General features: G+C 46.1%; 1 protein-coding gene across 6 annotated transcripts in view; it reads left to right on the top strand.

Annotated features, from left to right (window-relative positions):
• The first annotated feature begins 472 nt into the window (after positions 1-472).
• Positions 473-19732, top strand: part of ANKS1A (ankyrin repeat and sterile alpha motif domain containing 1A) — a 178359-nt gene continuing 159099 nt past the window's right edge. For 5 of the 6 annotated variants that reach the window (XM_059701917.1, XM_059701914.1, XM_059701915.1 and 2 more), the window contains exon 1: positions 474-774. In XM_059701917.1, the coding sequence (XP_059557900.1) occupies positions 587-774 (188 nt within the window). In that variant the 5' untranslated portion in view covers positions 474-586. Of the gene's footprint in view, positions 775-19732 lie in introns of all 6 variants that reach the window. The other variant, XM_059701913.1, reaches the window with a different exon arrangement.

The following is a 19732-nucleotide window of genomic DNA, read 5'->3' as shown; positions in this document are numbered from 1 at the left end:
TGAAGTGGGGATATTTCCGTTTTCGAACTTTCCTCCGTCGTTGAGGTACTGAGGGGGCGTTTTGCTCGCCCCTGTGCACTGGGCCCCACCCCTGTTGCTTAATGTCCGCGCACGGACGCGTGGAGCGGGAATGCGGGTGCGCGTTACCACAGCTCCCTCTTTGTTTCTGCGGCCCGCACGACCGTATTCACGTCCTGGCTCCCAAACCTTCGGGAAGGGCGCGCTTCGGAGGCGGACACAGGTGGGCCCGCGGCCCCTCCACCTGTACCGCGGCGACCGCACGGCGCCCTCCTCTCGCCCCCGGAGGCCCCACTGGCCACTGCGGGGCCCACGTGGCGCACACGGCCACCTGCGCCGCCCGCAGCCCCGCCCCGCTAGGTGGGCACTGGGCGGGCGCGGGGCGCCGTGACGCGTGACGCCGGATCCCGGAAGTGACGCGCTGGTGGAGGGGGGGAAGGCGGGGGGAGGGGGGTGGTGTCCCCGGCCGGTTTTGGGGGGGTGCGTTGCCCGGAGACGGAAAGTTTGGGAGCCAGAGCCGGCTCGGCTGCGGCCCCGGGAGGGGGTCCAGGGGGCGGTGGCCCTGGGGATGGGGAAGGAGCAGGAGCTGCTGGAGGCGGCCCGCACCGGGCACCTCCCGGCCGTGGAGAAGCTGCTGTCCGGGAAGCGGCTCTCCTCCGGCTTCGGGGGCGGCGGCGGCGGCAGCGGCGGCGGCTCCGGTGGCGGCGGCGGCGGCGGCCTCGGGTCCTCGAGCCATCCCCTCTCCAGCCTGCTCAGGTGGGTACCCGGCGCCGCGCAGCCGCCTGGGGACTAGTCTCCTGGGTCCCTGGAGAGATCGAGGCTCCCGAGACCCGGGCCGGGTGGGTTTTCGGGGTGCCCCGAGGCGAGGGCAGACGGCCATCGGGATCAGAGACGCTGGTGCGGCTCCGAGAGGCGCCGGGCTCTCCAGGTCTGGTCTCCTGACCTGGCTACGAAGAATGGTGGGAGTGCCCAGGTGCAGCCTCTGCCGCATGGCACAGCCCGGCTTCACCCTTGCCCGCTCTAGGGTGCCAGCGGTCGTATGCAACAAGCCACTCTAGAGCAATATATATATATATATAGTATTTTAAAAATCTCCCTCTCCTCCTGCAGAAACTGCCCATCCTTGCAGAAGCTCGCGGCGCCCCTGGAGGAAATTCTCTTGCTTCCCTTCTTTTGGGAACTTGGAATCTCCCACCGGGCTCCGCAGGACCTGGCTTTTGTTGTTTACATGAAAATTGTCTCTGGACTTAACACCTTTAGGGTGTTCTTTGAGCCCTTCTTGTGCTTGAAGCTCAGACTCGAGTTCCTTGTAGTGGACCTCATTGGATTAGTCAGCCTGTTAAGTGGCAGATGCAGGATTCATTAGGGGGCTTATTCGTCAAGAAATAAAACTTCAGAAAAGACTTGTTTAGGAAACGGAGGGGTGCTCCCAACTTCTCCATGGTCTCTTAAAATAAACACTTGAACCTGAGCTGTGAGGATGGAGAAGGAAAGATCACTTTGCATGGCTTGGAGGGAGGGATTGTCAGCGTGAGTAACATGTGTTGGCTCAGCAGCACTTTCATAGCCTGTTTTCTTTTCCTTCCTTGTTCTTTTGAGGTTTTTAAGAAGTGGAAGTTCATTTAGAAACGGCGTGGTTTGCTTTTGTTCCCCTTTAGTTTATGTAACGTCAGTTTGGGTGAGCTTGGACCAAGGAAGCCCGAGGCTCTAATAAATTGTTAGGCATTAAGCACCACACCGAGTGGGAACCCCGCTCTAATATAGAAAGATTTTTAAAAGTACTATAAGAGAAGAACTCTCCTTAAGGCGTTGTTTTGGGGGTTAAGACACCTGGACTTTTGCTGCAATTTCTCCAGCCCCTGGAAAAATGCTGCCACACACTTGGTACTCAGGGTTTGTTGAGTAAGAGTATTAGAGGACAATACATTTCTAAATAAACTGATGGTGATACCGTAATTGTTAGTTCAGAGAAATGAGATGGATATCTGGGCTTCCTGGAGGAGGGGGACTTCCGCTGGCTTTGAAGGAAGTGAGGGTCTGGGTAGGCGAAGTAGAGTGTGCCAGGGGGGCACACCTGGAGGGGAGGCCCAGAGTGGGAAAGGAAACTTACGTGGTGTGAGTGGGACCCTAGAAGAACTTCCTGCTGGAGCCTTGAGTGGTAATGATAAACGGATTGATGGATACATCTCCATCTTGCGGAGTGATTTCGTCTTCTCGTGTTTATATGCCCAGTCCCTCGATCGCAGGTGTTGAAAAATGTACTTCAAATGAGTGGATTGGGTTTTGAATCTTCCCTGGATTGCTTTGATATTTCTGCACTTCTTGATGTCTGAGAGATGAGAAAGAGTATACAAGTTCAGAGGTGCCTGTTTCTAATGAGTGGAATGATGTAGCATTTGGAGGTTTGCCAGAGATACCGTAACCTCCAGTATATCCTGCTGAAGTGAGAGAGACTTTCACGTCCCTCCTGGCTTCAAGCACAGGTCACGTCACTCTTGGTGCTCTCACTCAGAGACTGTTGAAATTTTGCTGAGGAGTTAGCTGCCATGTAGTTAAGCAAGACTAGGAAATGTTTGATGAGCACAGTGCTTTTACTTTGGGCCTCCTGCTAACAGACTATGTCCAGTTTGTCATAAAGTGTGCATGGTGCTGTCTCCATTCCCTGCGTAGGAGAGCTGACTCCTGACGTGCTCCCTTGGCTGGTGGAGAGATGGTAGATAGCCTCGGAGCGTCTCCTCCCTGTGACCCCTGGGGGCAGGGGAGGATCTGCAGGCACTTGTTCCACTGGGTGTGTGTCATTAATTAGAGGTGGCTGGTTCAATCTAGCCAGAGACTTGTAAGCAAACGAGACCGTGTGTTTAAATAATCCCTAGGTCAGCATGTCTTGCCTTTTGAGATTTGGGAACAGGAGAGGGTGGGTCCCCCTGCCCACCACCACCCACCTCAGGGACCCTGGGTGTTTAACTAGAGCAGTGGAATCGTGGTTTCAGACTTGGCCTTTGGGTTAGCTTCCCTGTCCTGCCCCCACCGGTACTGCTCACTGCAGGCGACGTTTGTCCAGCTGTTTGAGTGACCAAGTTAAGCGGGCAGGAGTAGGAGCTTACAGCTGCAGTGCATATAAATGTTCCAGACCACACGTGTGCTTGTCTTTTCGTTTATCGATCTGTCCCTCTAGTCCTCTGTGTACGACCCTCCCCCTCATTCCACAAAAGCTCTGTGCTTATTCTTAAGCTACACAGTGCCCCTCCCCTTTTCTCTTCCACTGCTAGGGCTTAGGCCTTAGCTTCGCAAAGCTGTCCTGAGTGACCCCAACGCACACTGATCTCTCGGGCACACTTTGGAACCCATCATCTGTAGGTAACAGTAGTTGTCGACGAATACTTTGCTTGCCCAGCTTCCACAGTTTATTGCTTTGGCCTGTCAGTATACTGCTTACATGTAGTAACCCTCACCATTGAGAACGTACCTGAGAGTCAGAAAGTCAGCAAAGAAGACTTCTAGACTTAAAAAAAAAAAAAAAAAAAAAAAGTTGTTATTTACTGCCTGCCCTTCCGACCGTCCCTTATTTACCGCATACATTCAGGGGCAGCGGAGTACTGTGCTGAGCCCCTTGTCTGGAGTCAGACCGCCTGGGTTCATGTTACTACCGCCACTGACGATACAGGTTACTCAACCACTTTGAACCTTAATATCTGCACATAAAATGGGGATGATATTATCTGCCTTATAGGACTGTCTTAGGTAATATGTGTTAGAAACCCCAGTTTCTGGCACATTGTAAGTACTGCTAGCCACCCTCAGTTCAGTTCAGCACATACAAGCTTGCCATGCTGCACCTGCTGTGTGTGAAGTATCATGCCAGGCATTTTAAATGGTGTTATTTCTCACTTGGGTGTCTTTTCCAAACTATGGCAGATAAGAAACAGGAAATAAGGGAACGGACCTGCTCAGACAGGCACATGAATGCCACTCACTTACCAAATGTTTACCCTTCATCCACTTTGTGCCAGGCCAATTTCTAGACACACTGCTAAGTTTTAGCTCAGACCTGGCATGTAGTAGGCACTCAATCAAAATTAGTCCATCCCACCCACGCCTTTCCCCCCAGCAGCCTTGCCTTTCTCTCTCCTAAGCTCCAAGGGCCCTTCTGCTGCCTCTGTAACTTGTTTCCTGAGCCTACACAGTCCAGCTGGCTCACCGCTACCTCCCTAACTTTCTAAATAAACTTTCTCACACTTTGAAAAAAAAAAATTAGTCCGTCTCCCAATACATGGTCTTACAGTGTTTATGGTAGTATGTTATGTCTGTATGATTGACAAAATTAGAAACAGAAAAAGCAATTAAAATCTAGGATCTCGTCCCCGCCCCCGTAATTTAAGACTATTAACATAGAGGTATATAGCCCTATACACCAGGTGAGGCCCCAAGTATCACCAAACTATAGCTTAGTGCTATATAATTCCTGTTTATTATGACTCTTAGCCATTAAATAAAGATTAAATTATGTTCACTATAGCTTGCTAATGAAAGTAGGAAACACATCTTGGTTTTCTATCCAAAATGATTCAGATGTAATTTTTGTGACTTAAAAGGACAAGAAGTAGATTACCTAGAAAGCATAGCTATCCAAAATATCTAGTGCTACAGACGTGCCGGAGAGCGTGGATTTTACCTTACATAATAATGGCTCACGTCCTGATGGTTGAACAGACGCATGCCTTCAGTCTGTGGCTCGGACCGGCGCTGTGTCAACTATTTTTTCACAAATTGGATTTTCTGTTTGTCACCCGTAAGTCTGAGTTAAGCAGATTCTTGGACTGGGGCGCATGCCCGTCAGCTCGATCACCTTTAGCGCCTGTCTCCCCCCTAGGAGGTTCCCAGAGCTGCGACCTTCACCGTGAAGCTCCGTGAGTTTCCTCAGTTCAAACTTGGGCTTCTTCAGCGTTTGACTTTCTGACAAAGACTTCTCGGAGCGGATAACTAGGCTGGCCAGCCTTTTCCATGTCTTTCCCAGTGCGATCTGGAGTCATTTTATTGACTTCGTTCAAGTCATTTGTCAGCTCTCTCGGGTCATTTCCGTCATTTCCATCATCTTCCGGGTTTGGCAGACCTGTTGATAAGCATAAGAGGTCTTCTGAATCCGATTGTTTTAATTTTTAGTACAACCAGCACAGAACAGGTGAAGCAAATCACCATCCACAGTCTTGATACCGACATGAGCTCATGGTCCGCCATGTATTGACCATGGAGCACATTTTGTCATGGGTAAGATCCAGGCCATGGAAATTAGGCAGTTTCTGCCCTGAATTTCCTCAGTAATAAGCTTGAATTTTCTAATTGCAACTTCATTCTGCAGGTCAGTGAGGCTCATTTAAAAAATGAGACCCCTGAGACCATCAGGTGCAATTCTGGTTCCTCAAATTCTCGTGACTGATGTTTTCCACCATTTCGTGTGTTGAGCATAGTGGGAGCTTGCACGTCATGCCAGTCTTTCTCAGAGAATGGGCCAGGCACACTCTTCCTGGCTCCCTTTCTGCCCTTTGCAGGGCACTCGATCTTGATGGCCGCCTCAGTGCTGCCCGCAGAGCCAGCAGGGCAGGAGTGCAGCTCGCCAGACTTCTTTTAACTCAGGTATTTTTTAGCCCTGGGCCATAGTTGACACTCAGATTCCCACGTGACGAGAGTTTATGGTTAGGGAAGCTACTGATTTCCAGGAAAGCAGCTTCTGTATGAGAATTCACTAAGATTTGGGTTAAAGATGAATTCTGTCAACTAAAGGGTGGACAGATCTGAGAAAAGGAAACGTTAAGAAAAACTACCACATATTAAAACTATCATTTGAATTGTGAGCTACATACTGACGTGTGTGAAAGTGAATGCATGTGAATGATGTGAACTAACACGACTCCTGAGGGCTCAGAAGCACAGAGAAACGAAGGCAAAAGTGCAATTGAGGAGGAGACTGGTCATGGTCCAGTGGTTCTTAACCTTCTGGCCCTTTAAATACAGTTCCTCATGTTGTGACCCAACCATAAAATTATTTTCGTTGCTACTTCGTAACTGTAATGTTGCTACTGTTATGAATCGTAATGTGAATATCTGATATGCAGGATGGACTTAGGCGACCCCTGTGAAAGGGTCGTTCTACCGCCAAAGGGGTCGCGACCCACAGGTTGAGAACCGCTGGTTTAGACACATCCTACGCTTGGTTTCTCAAGCATGAGAAAAGGACAAGCCAGGGAAAGCTGCTGGAGAAATAGAAACACTTACAGACATTTATTTACATTTATATTCATTGTAGCGATAAGTATGGCTATAGACTTGTTTTTACTCTACCATTTGGGGTGGGAGGAAGGACAGGGAAGACTCCAAAAACAGCCAGAGTTTCCCAAAGATATGGAAAGGTTCTGAAATAAGAAATGAAGAATGAAAAGTTTTGAAAAAATGGACTCCATTTTAGGAACAATAACAGGTTCTCTCAAATGTCAGAAGATATGACAAATTATTCATTGCTTTTAAAGAAAGATCCCTAATATTTATTTAAGGAATTTAGACCTAGAAGATAAAAGAGCAGTTAGCATAACCGTTCTATGGAATGGGTCTTTCATCCACCCCAGAAGGCATCTGTAGCCCGTTCCTTTCGCCCTCCCGCTCCCATGGGGCAGCTTTCTTGAGAATGTGCCTGTTTGGGGCAAAAGGATTTGAATGTCCCTGGGAAGAGGGCAGCTGGGACCCTGTGGGGACTGTAGAGTGGGAGGTGCTGGAAGCAGGATCTCAGGGACTTGTCTGACGTAAGTTCCTGCTCTTCTGAGAGAACGAAAAAATAAAGTCAAAGCCAAGCACAGCTCCCCGTCAGGATAGCAGTTTTCAGGATCTCCCACTAAACCTCCTTAACTCACTGCAGTGGCTTTTGGAGAGCTTTTTAAAATACTTCCCTTAAGTATGATTTCATGGGGATGGCAGCCTGTCCTTTACGTGGGAATTGCTGTGCGTTTTTTGCTTTCTCTAGCGCAGAACGCAGTTTCTTGTGAAAAACACACACCACAAAACAGAGCGAGATAGCCTTCCTGGGTGTGTGGTCGTTCTACATCTGAAAATCTAGAAAGCGCCTCCTCCAAACTGCGTAAGGGATCCACTTGTGGTGAAAAGTAACTTAGAAGTTTGATAAGCCAGGGGTCTCCCTTTTCCTGTGTTCTATGGAAGTTCAGTTTTTACTGTCTTGGTTACAAAAATGAGAGACCGGAAGCAGGGAAGCAGCCTTGTGGTCTGAAGAGTGTGATTTGTACCCAGCCAGCGCCAGCCTGGGCACGGGCCTGGAGGTTATGGCCCCGGTGAAAGTTGCGTCCTTGGCCAGGAAAATCCCTGCCGGAGGATTTCCCCTCTCACCCCCCTTGTTCACCCCAAACAGCTGTGAATTTCAGGTTGCAAAGAGGAAGTCAAGGCTATTTCTGCCTTAGTCGTCAGCAGGGAAAGTAAGTTACTGGGTTTTATAGTCCAGAGACACCAAGGAAACCCCAAAAGTAGATGGCGGAGCGTTTGCTCTTGGACATGCCGGGCTCTCCTGTGGGCAGGAACGTGGTTTTTCTGGAGAAAATGTTCCCACACCGACTTCCAAAAGATTACTGGGAGATTTTCTGTGGCACAGAAAATTATATCGTTATATTCATAGGACATCCTCAAATAACTTTGGTGTGGTTAGAGTTAATGGTAGTAATGCTACAAATTATATGGTAAGGCTTCATATTTATCCTTTCTCAGTAATTTGTAGATCAAGTTTGTTTAGTTTACAAATCAAAAAAGTTTTTAAAACAAAAGTCAGTTGTCTCTGCTTTACTTGTGATGTTATTACCACCATTAAGAACCGCCCCTGCCTGGCCAGAGTTGCTCAGTGGTTGAGCATCGATCTGTGAACCAGGAGGTGATGGTCCGATTCCTGGTCAGGGCGCATGCCCAGGTTGCGGGCTCTATCCCCAGTTTGGGGCCTGCAGAGACAGCGGATCAATGATTCTCTCATCATTGATGTTTCTGTCTCTCTCTTCCTCTCCATTCCTCTCTGAAATCAATAAAAAATATTTTAAAAAATAAAGAACTGCCCTGGCTTGCTAGCTTACTTAGTAGCATAGCCCCTAAGGGCCAGGTTCTATCCCAACTCTGCCTGTGACTTAGGCAAGTTATATAACCCCTCTGAGCACCTGTGTCTTCATTTGTGTAAAGGTCTGGGGCAGTGCTTACCTCCTGAAGCAGCATCACATGAGCTAACTGTGTCTGACCGTGTTTGCCACCTGTGATGATTCTGGAATGGTAATCCTGTGTGTTAACATATTTTTTATTGATGATTCATTCTTTAAAATGTATTATTGATAGCAGGGGCACCCAACCTTTTCAGATACGAGTCCCATTTTGAGAAGCCTAAAAATGGTAATGGTGGCAAAGTTACAAACTGATACAGGTCCACAATTTCTTGTCTAAAACCTTGGGGTTTAGAATCCAGAATCTTTGGGTTTTGGGAGGGTAATACTGAGCCCCTAGTGCAGTGATGGCGAACCTTTTGAGCTCGGCGTGTCAGCATTTTGAAAAACCCTAACTTAACTCTGGTGCTGTGTCACATATAGAAAAAAAAAATTTTTTTTTTAAATGTTCCCAGTAGGCTGAATGCTATGCTACCAACATAGCAGAAAAAAACCTATTGGGGAAATGTTTTGTGGTCATGTCCTAGAAATTTTTTGATATTTGCAACCATAGTAAAACAAAGATTTATATTTTTGATATTTATTTTATATATTTAAATGCCATTTAACAAAGACAAATCAACCAAAAAAATGAGTTCGCGTGTCACCTCTGACATGCGTGTCATAGGTTCGCCATCACTGCCCTAGTGGGATCTGGGACAGCACTGGAGCATATTTCTGCTGTGAGATCTGTAAATACGGTAGATGGAGTAAGCATAGAGTGGCTCCGTGCTGGTTTAGGTCAGGTTCTGTACCTAAACGAGTTTGCCATTAAGCTTTTGAAAATGCTTTTTGGATTTCTGAATTGTAGATAAAGGAATCCAGATCTCTGCCTTTATTATAGAAAAATTGCTAGACTCATAAAAACACAAAGAAGAAAATAAAATCATGTATAATTCCACTACCTAAAGAAATTAACTGTTTTAATTTGGGTGTACACACTTTGGTCTTTTTTCTATGCGGACTTTATTTCTTTTTTTTTAAAGAAAAACAAATGACATTGTTGTGTACATACTTTGTCTCTGATTTTCACTTACTATATTGTGAACACTTTCCCATTTTCTATTCTCAACCTCATGTGAAACGGGTGAGTGGTATTCCACCGTGTGCATGAACTGGAACTCATCGAACCCCTCCCCTGCCATCAGACAGCAGTTTGTGTGTAGTTTTTGCTATTGGAGCAGCACTGTATGTACATCCTTGTGGGTGGTTTTTGTGCACACTCATGTTTGTAACACTTTATATACTCAGTAGGATAGTAGGTGTAATTTGAGCATTCAACCATTGCAATTCAACATCTGTGCAGCTGAATTCAAGGACCCTTGTAATAATTCTAAGGCCCCTTCCATCTCCTCGGCCCTTTTGATTGGAAAGTAATGTACTAATCTATTGCTGTTAAATGCTACTTATATTTAGAAAGTTACCTTTGTGCAGACACAGGATCTTTTATTGTTAATCCTCACATTTTTTCCTCTGAGGACATTTTTTTCCTTGCTTTTTTTTTAGAGAGAAAGTGGAAGGGAGGGAGAGAAGCTGGGTGGTGGGGCGGGGGGGTAGTGAGACAGAAACATCATGTGAGAGAGACACATCCATTGGGTGCCTCCTGCACTCACCATGACCAGGGCCAGGGATTGAACCTGCAACCCAGGTATGTACCCTTGACCAACAATGGAACCTGAGACCCTTCCATGCGTGGGCCGACACTAACCACTGAGCATACCAGCCAGGACCAGACACAGGATTTTTAATGGTCAAGTTGGGGCCTCTTGGGTCCCTCTTCAGAGGCAAAATGTTGAAAAGAGGGCCATTAGTCATACAAACGCATGGAGCAATATGCTCCAAGCAGAATGGGACAAAACCCAGTTTCTTTCGTAGTCCTAGTTTTATTATGGGAAATTTCAAGCATACAGAAGCCAAGAGTATAAAATAATGAATCCTCGCATACCTTATGCTCCCATAAGACAATTAACGGCTTATGACCAATTAATTCTGTTTCTTTTTAGCACCCCCCTTACCTCAATTATTATGAAGAAAATCCTATATATCTTATTATTTAAGGATATATCTTTGAAAGATAAGAACACTTTAAAAGTTATTCACCATCCCCTGACCGGTTTGGCTCAGTGGATAGAGGTTCGATTCCTGTCAAGGGCATGTACCTTGGTTGCGGGCACATCCCCAGTAGGAGGTGTGCAGGAGGCAGCTGATTGATGTTTCTCTCTCATCGATGTTTCTAACTCTTTATCCCTCTCCCTTCCTCTCTTTAAAAAAATCAATAAAATGTATTTAAAAAAATAAAAAATAGGCTTCCTTCACATTAAAAAAAAAACTTAAAAAAGAAAAAGTTATTCACCATATCATTATCACACCTAGAAAATGGCAGTTCTTTAAAATTATCCAACGTTTAGTCAGTCAAGGTTCATGTTTTCCATATTGTCTAAAATACTTTACTTTTAGTTTGTTCAAATCTGTGTCCAGACAAGGCCCACACATTCCATTCGCTCGATGTGGCTCTTAAGTCTCTTTATATCTGTGCCTTTCATCTCGGTCGTTTTTTCTTTCCAGTCTATTTGTTGAAGACAAAGGTCATTTGCCCCACTTCCCACAGGCTGGGTTTTGCTGACTGTCTCTGCGGTACCCTTCAGCAGGTTCATCTGTCCCCAGTGTTTCCTGTAAGATAGAAATCAGACCTGGAGACTTGGTCGGACTCAGGTTGAGATTTTTTTGGCGGGAGTTCTTCCTTCAGAATAGTCTTTTTTGTGATGTTGGCGGCCATCACTGCCTATCAGCCGTGGGCAAACTACGGCCCGCGGGCCGGATCCTGCCCGTTTGAAATGAATAAAACTAAAAAAAAAAAAAAGACCGTACCCTTTTATGTAATGATGTTTACTTTGAATTTATATTAGTTCACACAAACACTCCATCCATGCTTTTGTTCCGGCCCTCCGGTCCAGTTTAAGAACCCGTTGTGCCCCTCGAGTCAAAAAGTTTGCCCACCCCTGGCCTAGATCCATGATTTAGCTAAGAGTTTGCAAAATGGTGAAATTTTGATTTCTGTTTCACCTTCTTCCCTTGTTGACTGGAATACTTTTTAGAAAGAAACTTTGTAGAGAAACCTCCTGTTATGAATGACCTGGTTATCTGAGGTACAGTCTGTGCAGGAAACATGAATTCAGTGCTTGATTCTTTTCCCTTACTTACCAGTTTTCAGATCAGATTGGTTTTTCAGTAGTCCTCAGAGGTGTCTAATGAGGTTTTTTTTTGGTAAATACTATGAACTCATTTATTTAAATATAGCTGTGGTTCTGTAATAACCTTTTTAAAATGTGCTTTGAGACATTTAGACTTTGTCAATTTTACTTTCCCATGAAAAACAGTTGAATTGGTTTGTAATGAAGTGATGTTGTGTGTTTTTGTGTATTTCAGTTGAGTGGTCTTTTACTCAGAGGTCCAGTTCATGCTTGTTCAGCTGGCCATTTACAATCAAATGTTCTAATCTTCGAGAGAGAAGTTCACCTGGCTTCTAATCAGCCTCTCTCTCTCTCTCTCTCTCTCTCTCTCTAAGTTTCCTGCTGATCATAGGTGACCCTATAGGTGAGAAATCTTTAAAAAGATGCTCTAGGGACTTGAGTAGACAGATTTCTTTCGGTTGTAATTATGGGAGACCCACTTGGAATGGTGTTTTCCCACCAGCTGTATAGGGCGACTCTATATAAGAATCTAGATATGTCTGACTGAGTGTCACTTAGATTATTCACTCTCATTTGTTACTCTGAATACGTATCATGGTGTCACACTTTTTACATAACATTGAAGAGTCAGTTGAACTGCCCTTCATTAAGTCTACTGGGCACATTTTTCTGTCTCCTTGTTGATTTCTGATTTATTGCATTTGACACCTATGTATTTTTTTTACTTGGTTCTGAGCTCAGCCATATATGAGAGCATTTTTGGGGGGGTTATATTTTATTGACTGGTTTTGTATTTGGGAAACTGGGTCCGGGTCCTTCTGCCTTGGCTCAGATCCCCCATGGACTCACCCTCCAAATGCTACGCCTAGAGTCAGTTTAAGTGTGATAAAAGCAGCGTGGACCCGCCCGTTTGTCTCCCTTGTTGACAGTTGTTGGGCAGTCAGGGTTCTCCTGCAGCGAGGCCTCGGCCTCGGTGAGGCTTCGCCAGCACCCAGCTCCGTCACGGACGGAGTGCACAGCCCTTGCATGTTGGGCTCTTAGAGTCTTCAAAGAGCATTGTCATCAGTGCAGATGAAAATAAAAGTAACAGAAGAAATACATATATTGGACTTCATTTATTGAGAAAGGAAGATGAATCTTAAACACGCGCCCTTCGTAGTGCCAGGGAGCCAGTCAGCACTGTTGTCGGGAGGGTGGGGAGGGTGGGGGGGGTGGGGGGGTCGGGGGGAGCCGGGGGTGGGGGGGGTGGGGACGTGGGGGGTGCTGCATGATTCTTGCAAGGCGGAGGCTGTGGCTGTACCTCCCTGTGCGGTCGGTCCCCTGTCGCGGCTGCACACGGCACTCGTCCCTGGCAGTGGTGCTAGAACAGCGTGATGTATGCAGACCAGTCAGGTCTTCACTGTGATTGGAACAGCAGCCCCAAATGTCTGTCCCACTAGTAATAGCATGAGTCGTCAGCATTGATTGCGCACTCCTGACAGTGGGTTAGCAGCATTCCTTTTTACATCTCAAGGCGCTAGTAAGTGTTGTCCTTACTAGTATTAAGAAAATAAAAATTTTATAATCATCCATCCTTTTGTGCACTTTGTGTCTTTCAGCTTTCAATGTGTACACTCAGATTTCCTAATTGTAATTCTCTTCAGTTGCAGCAAAAGCTTAGAATCTCAGAGGGATTGTAATTTCTTACAGGAATATTTATTTTTAAAAGTTGGAAACTCTCCATTCTTACCTGTGAACGGGTAGGAACGTGGTGCTGTTTCCTGAGGCATCGGGTATTTAGGAAACGGGCTAGTTTATTGGGAGGTGGCGCGTGATTTAACCCCAGGAAGGGCCTTCCAAGGGGCTCCTGCCCGCACACAGCCCTGCTGCCCGCGGGACCCGGCTGTCGCCTTGCTCTCCTTTCACCGGAGTCACATCCAGTGCGATTTTCCTTCTCATTCCTTTAAACATAGTCCTTTTCTCAAGTTACTTTTCATTTTAAATACAATCAAGACCTACTTATAAGGAGCCTGGTGACCAGAAAACATTACAGAACGTCACTCAGGGCTGTTCACCGGAGTCGCTGGAAGGTTCTTAGACTTTCTGGTGTTTGCTTTTAGGTCTTTCGCTCCTTTGCTGGCCCGGAGGGGAGCCCTCGTCCTTGTTCATAGCTTTTGGCGTCGTGCTCCCCATCGTTCTCCGACCCGGCCTGAGAAGTGGGCGCATTGACTCTTGTCCTAGTTGGATCCAGCTGCCTTACTCTTGCTGCTTCCGGTTGCCCGACAGCCTTGATAAAACTTCAAGGCAAAGCCCCACCCAGATTGCAGAGTTTGAGGTGCTTGCTTCACAGGTTAATTCACAACCGCTCAGTGCTGCAGGCTGGCCTGCCTGTGGGTGGGTATGTACGTGTGTGTTTGGGAGGGGGCGGTGTTTCACTTTTTGGGCACCTAATGCTTTGCTCTCTCATTGACCTTTGCAGCGTGCCTGCTGACAATTGTTATTATTCCCATTTACCAGTGCCTTTCCCAGAGGCGCGAAGGGCTGGGGAGAGGTTAAGGGGACCTGCTCGGGGCCACACACAGGGTGCAGAGGGAGGAGCCTCTCACTCCACTGCACTGGCCGCCTAGAAGGCTCGGTCTCTTTGGATGAGATTAAAGCCAGCATTTATTACATGCTTAGGTAATATTTTACAGAGGGTTTGATTAGGGAATTATTTATTTTAATTCCACAGTTGCTTTTTGTTCTAAGCACTTTACAAGTATTAACTCCTTTTAGCCTCATAGCAGCTTTGGGAAAGGCACTAGTGTCACTCCCATTTTACTGATGAGGAAACTGAGGCACAGAGGGGTCAGGTAGCTTGCCCAAAGTTTTGAACCCAGGCAGCCTGGCTCCCGAGTCCTTGCTCCTAGTTTTTATGCAAATGGGGATTCTTCCTTTTATCCAAGAATGGAGCACAAAATCCCTTCAGCAACACTTTGACTACATAAAGTGAGAGGCTTATTTTTTTAAAAAATATATTTTATTGATTTTTTACAGAGAGGAAGGAAGAGGGATAGAGAGTTAGGAACATCGATGAAAGAGAAACATCGATCAGCTGCCTCCTGCACACCTCCCACTGGGGATGTGCCCGCAACCATGGTACATGCCCTTGACCAGAATCGAACCTGGGACCCTTGAGTCCGCAGGCCGACGCTCCATCCACTGAGCCAAACCAGTTAGGGCAAGAGGCTTATTTTTAAAGGAATCATAGGAATTTTCCTGGAATATAGGAAAGTTGGGTGAGGGGAATGTCTTTAAACTTACGCCAAATAATATATTAGTTTGGAGGATATAGAGCAATGCCATGCAGCTCATGAAGAGGAGAAGTACCCCTTTTGTCTTTTCAAAATTTCCTTCTAGAAAATTCTCACCTTCCTCTCAAGCAGGTTAACGTAGTCATGAGTTTCATCTGAGAAAATTCAGGACACTCCGCCCCCCCCCCCCCAAGTGTCAAGTTCAAAGTGATAAAGATTTGTTTTGGGCACATGACTGCCAGATGTACTGCCCACGCCAAAATGTGTGCAAGGGGAGTAAAGCTAAGCAGTTGGCAGGAAGCCAGAGGTGTGTGTATTTGAAGTTATTTCTAACAATTGCTACCAACTCTGCTTGCAGTTCTCGTCCCTCCTCCCTCCTCCCTCCCTCAGTAGTGAGTGGTATATGATCGCATTTCACATTCCTAAACAGCAGTTTGTCCACAGAATGATTTTCAGAGAGTCCTGCCTGCTTCACATGGTGATGGAGCAGCTTGAAGCCCGGGGTTGTGGGACAGGGATGTCGCTTTCCCTGACCCTGGGGCCTTTAGTCCCCACAACCCAGCGGTGTGGGGATTAGTGCCATTTTACCAATGAGATGAAAAGAGGTGAAGTGACTTGCTCAGGACTGAGGTTTTGCATTTGCAAGGCCTGTAGAGGCCATTTCATATGGAGAGCCGGCTGCCAGAGCCGCGTCCCCAGGTGGGAGAAGTGTAAGGAAAAGAGAGTGTTCTAGTTGCGAGCTCTGAAAACACCTCTGGGTCCTGTGTGCTTAGCAATAATCGAATAGCTCTGTTACTTTTACCTGCAAATGAAAATACCTCAGATGCTGGAATTGGCAACGATTCCAGATTTGTTACTTTTTAAGCGATTGCTATCTCCGTAATTATATGTTGAAGACCTAGCTGGAGAATAATTTTCTCGCTCATCACTTACCAACAGCCCTTTTGCTGTAGTTACCAGACCCAGGGCGGACTTTCAAAAAGGTTCGTAAGTAAACGATTCAAGACTTAGTGCTTTACTGTAAAGTTCAACAGTTTTTCTTTTTAAAGAAAGAGTGTATAAGAAATAATGATTCCTGTAGTTTTACCTATTATGTTCTGTTGACCCAAACAAGAAAATTGTCTTTTTTAATGTCTCTCTTTTTTCCCACCCATCATGACCTGTTAGACTCATTGTCTTTAGTTATCGCTTCTGTTACCTCTCTCTTTAATATTTAACTTTTGTCAATTATATCTTTCATTTACAAGGAGAAATAAGGACAGTGGCAGCCCAGGTATGGTTTAGCCTCTCATTCACTTGGCAGATGTCTATGATACTTATTTATATTAATTCTTTTGAGTGAGTGCTCACACGCATTTCAGAAGATCTGTGTTTGCTGCGAGGAGCTGTGTAACTGTAAGCTTTGTGTAATGCTGCTAGTGCCAATAAAATGATCTTGTAGAAGCTAAACCCAAGGTTTATCTTGTCTGGGGAGGTCCCTTTGGAATCTATAAAACTGGCTGCTTATAAGTTCTGTGTTTTTTGTCTTAAGATTGGGTCTTTACTGTCGGCTAGTTGTGGGGCTTAGTTGTCATCCTAATAAACCAATTTGCCCACAAGCCTCAATGTGAGTTCGGACCACAGCCTGGATCTTTGAAAAAAATGTGACTCTTATGTCACAGCCTATTAACCATCATTGCCGTGTTTTCTCAGACGCTTTCTGTTGCTGATCTGTGTTCTGGCTTTTCTCTTGGTGATGACATGTCAGGTCATTGCAGTCATCCTGCACGGATCAGGCTGGTGCACACGGCTTCCTCCTCACCAGGTGCTGGGACTTGTGAAGTGCTGACACCTAAGGCCTAACCCCCTCCTTTTTATTGTTGTTTGACTGTGTTTACATTTGTTTTAGCCTCCCTGCCTCTCATTGCCCACTTAGTATTTGTACTGAGAACTTAGGATTGGCCTGGGTTCCTGTGGGCATCTGGGTCTGAGTGGAACAAAATCTGGTGTTGTTTCTCCCTCCTTCGTTGATTTTGGTTTTAGCCTTTTATTTGATGTGTAGACACCGGGATGAAATCTCTGAGTTTAAAAAAAACACAAACCTTAAGTTCTTCTTGTCATAGAGTTTTAGCTTCGCCGCGGTCTGGGGTCGGGAAAGAACATAGAGTCTCAGTTTATCCTCTCATGCTTGAACTCCGGAGGGAAGAGGGCCTGGGTGAGACAGGAAATGTGTGCAGGAAACTTCTCCAGGAACCTTCCTCCTCCAGAGCGCAGGCTGCCTCTGGGCAAGGGCTCGAGAGCGCCATTCCTGCTGGTGCTGATCTTAGGGATGCTTTTACTTCTCTGGCACCTGCTTCCCCGTCCGTCCGTAAAAAAGGCCGTGTGTGTAGCGCTTCCTGACGGGTCCTGAGCAAGGTGCTTCAGCACCTCTGAGGCGGCTGCGAGCCAGGCTGGGGAAGGAGCCCCTGGGCACTGACTGCACTGAACCAGGAGCTGCTGGAGGCCGGGCACACCTTGTCCAGAGGGCCGGGCAGGAGAGGGGGCGTCTGTCCCCTCCTCTGTGTGTGTGAGCGGGCCATTGCCTTTCAGCCCTCGCAGCTTTCATAGCAAATATGGTTAGTGCCCAATTACTGTATGCCGAGTGTGCCGCTCTAGGCGATGCTTAGGAATACAGCATTTGCCAATTCCCTGATGATAACGGGCCCTATCCACTCCTCAGAGAAATGGTTGATTCCAGGGCCGGGACAGGGGAAATTTAAAAAAGACAGGAAATGTCCAAAAACACAGAAACCAACCCAAAAGAGCTCTCAGTGGCCAAAGCTGAAACAATTTGAACAGCAAAATAGATAACATTGGATTATTAACCAAAGAATAAAATAAATATCCCTGAGTTAATGACAAATGACTGAATAAATAATTAAATGGGAGGAAAGAGATAGCTCTTCCTTTCAGAAGAATTCCAGTTAATAAATGTAGAAGGAATGAGGAGCTAAAAAATTGCCATTAGCTCTCCACAGTTATAATAGCCAAAGGCAAGATTTATCAATGAAGGCCAAAATTAGTGGGTGAAAGTTTCAGAAGAAACAGAATAGGTGCCTGAAAGCATCTTCCCTAAAATGTTTATTAATTATTATGGTGGCTTCAACTCACGTCTCCACATTCTTCAAAACTCTTCTCTCCAGGAGATGGAGTTCACTTCTCCCCGTGAGTGTGGGCTGACTCAGAGGCTGGCTTGCTAATACTAGGAGATGGAAAGGGAACAGTAGCAACTGTACAGTGGGAGGTCCTGGTGACACCTCTTTCACCGAGTGGTCTCGGCTCACATCACCAGTGACGGGTGATGTTGCTATAACTCGCCCCTTGGTAGGATGTGTCGAGAAGAGCACTTCATGTTCTTCCCCACAGCCCATCACCTCAGTGCAATCATGAGAAAACACACAAACTCAGAGTGAAGGCCATTCTGCAAGATCCCTGATTCATATTATTTAAAAGGGACAGGGTCAGGAAGGACAAGGACAGACTGAGAAACTATCACTGATGGGAGACTAAGGAATTATGACTGTGTAATGTGAAGTCTTGCAACAGAACAAGGACATGAGTAAAATATTAAGGAAGTCCAGCCCTGGCCGGGTGGCTCAGCTGGTAGGGCTTCGTCCCATGCCCTGAAAGGTTGCCGGTTTGATTCCTCGTAAGGGGTGTGCAGGAAGCAGCCAATCGATGTTTTGCTCTCTCACTGATGTTTCTCCTTCTTTCCCCCCTTCCTTCCTCTCTCGCTAAAAAGTCATTAATAATAATAATAATAATAATAATAATAAAATAATTGGGGAAATCTGAATACAGTCTATGGTTTAGTTAATATTATTGTACCAGTGTTAATTTCTTAAGTTTTGGTCAATGTGCCATGGTAACGTAAGATGTTAACAAGGGAGAGTGGGTGAAAGGAACTCTGTACTCTTTGCAATTCTATTGTCAGCCTAAAATTCTTCAAAGAAAAGTAAATGAAGACCTTCTCAGGTAGTCAGGTTGTCTGGGGTCAGATCTCGCCTTTGCCACCTACCTACCAATCGGGAGATAATAGACAACTTCCTTAATTTCTTTGCCTCAGTTCCTTAATCTCTAAGAATAGTGCCTCCCGTATAATAAGACGGAATGAAGATTAAATGAGTATAAGGAGTAAAGTACTTACAACAGTGGCTGGGACATAGTAATGCCGACTGATACTGTATTGATATTTGTACAGAGGAAGTCCAGGCACCTTTTTGGATACCCAGCCATTCAGCCAGGGCTGTGAATATGCTAAAGGAGTTAGGAGAAGTGGCAATGCGCCAGGGTGGCCGGAGACCCCTTCCCCAACGACATACACCTCTAGGAAGCGGGCCTTGAGTTCTGCCTTTGAAGAAAGCCAAAGATTCAGGTAGCTGATAGCAGACTGGTGCGGAGGAGGAGCGGGAACAGCTAGGCACTAAGGGGGAGCTTGAACGGGAAAGACCTGTTTGTGGAGCAGTGAGGAAAGCCACCCAGGGGCAGTGGGGCGACTACCTGTGGGGTCCGTGGAGGGGTGGCTGTAAGGCGGGCGGGTTCCAGCTTGGATGCTGGCTGGATTGAGTGTAGACTTTATCTCTAGGCGAGAGACGACAGATAGAGGTAGCATTTCAAAAAATTGTTTCGGTCCCAATAGGATTGTGGTTGTTCTTGGAGTGTTTGTTTTGTTGATGGGAAAATGTGTGGTGAAAGAGTGACTATGAAGTTAATAATACTCTGAAATTAATGTTTTATTAAGTATGATAGTTTCCCTGTACCTTTGAGACATTGTAATACATGTACGAGACATTTATTTTGCCTCCTACCAATGCCTGGTGTAGGAATGCGTTTGCTGACTCTTTATAATGACAGTGGCCCAGGGCCAGGAGTCACTGCTGTTACATTATTGAAGTATAATTTACATACAGTGAGTGCACAGAGCCTTACATTTTTACCTAAGTATTGTTAAAGAAGAAAATCGAACTGCTGGAGACTTAGTTGTCTTAATTAAGTGATTCATGAA

This window comes from Myotis daubentonii, chromosome 6 (assembly GCF_963259705.1).
Source record: "Myotis daubentonii chromosome 6, mMyoDau2.1, whole genome shotgun sequence".
Classification (NCBI taxonomy): Eukaryota; Metazoa; Chordata; class Mammalia; order Chiroptera; family Vespertilionidae; genus Myotis; species Myotis daubentonii.
The sequence above is the reverse complement of the archived record's forward strand: the minus strand, read 5'-3'. Positions and strand labels throughout refer to the sequence as shown.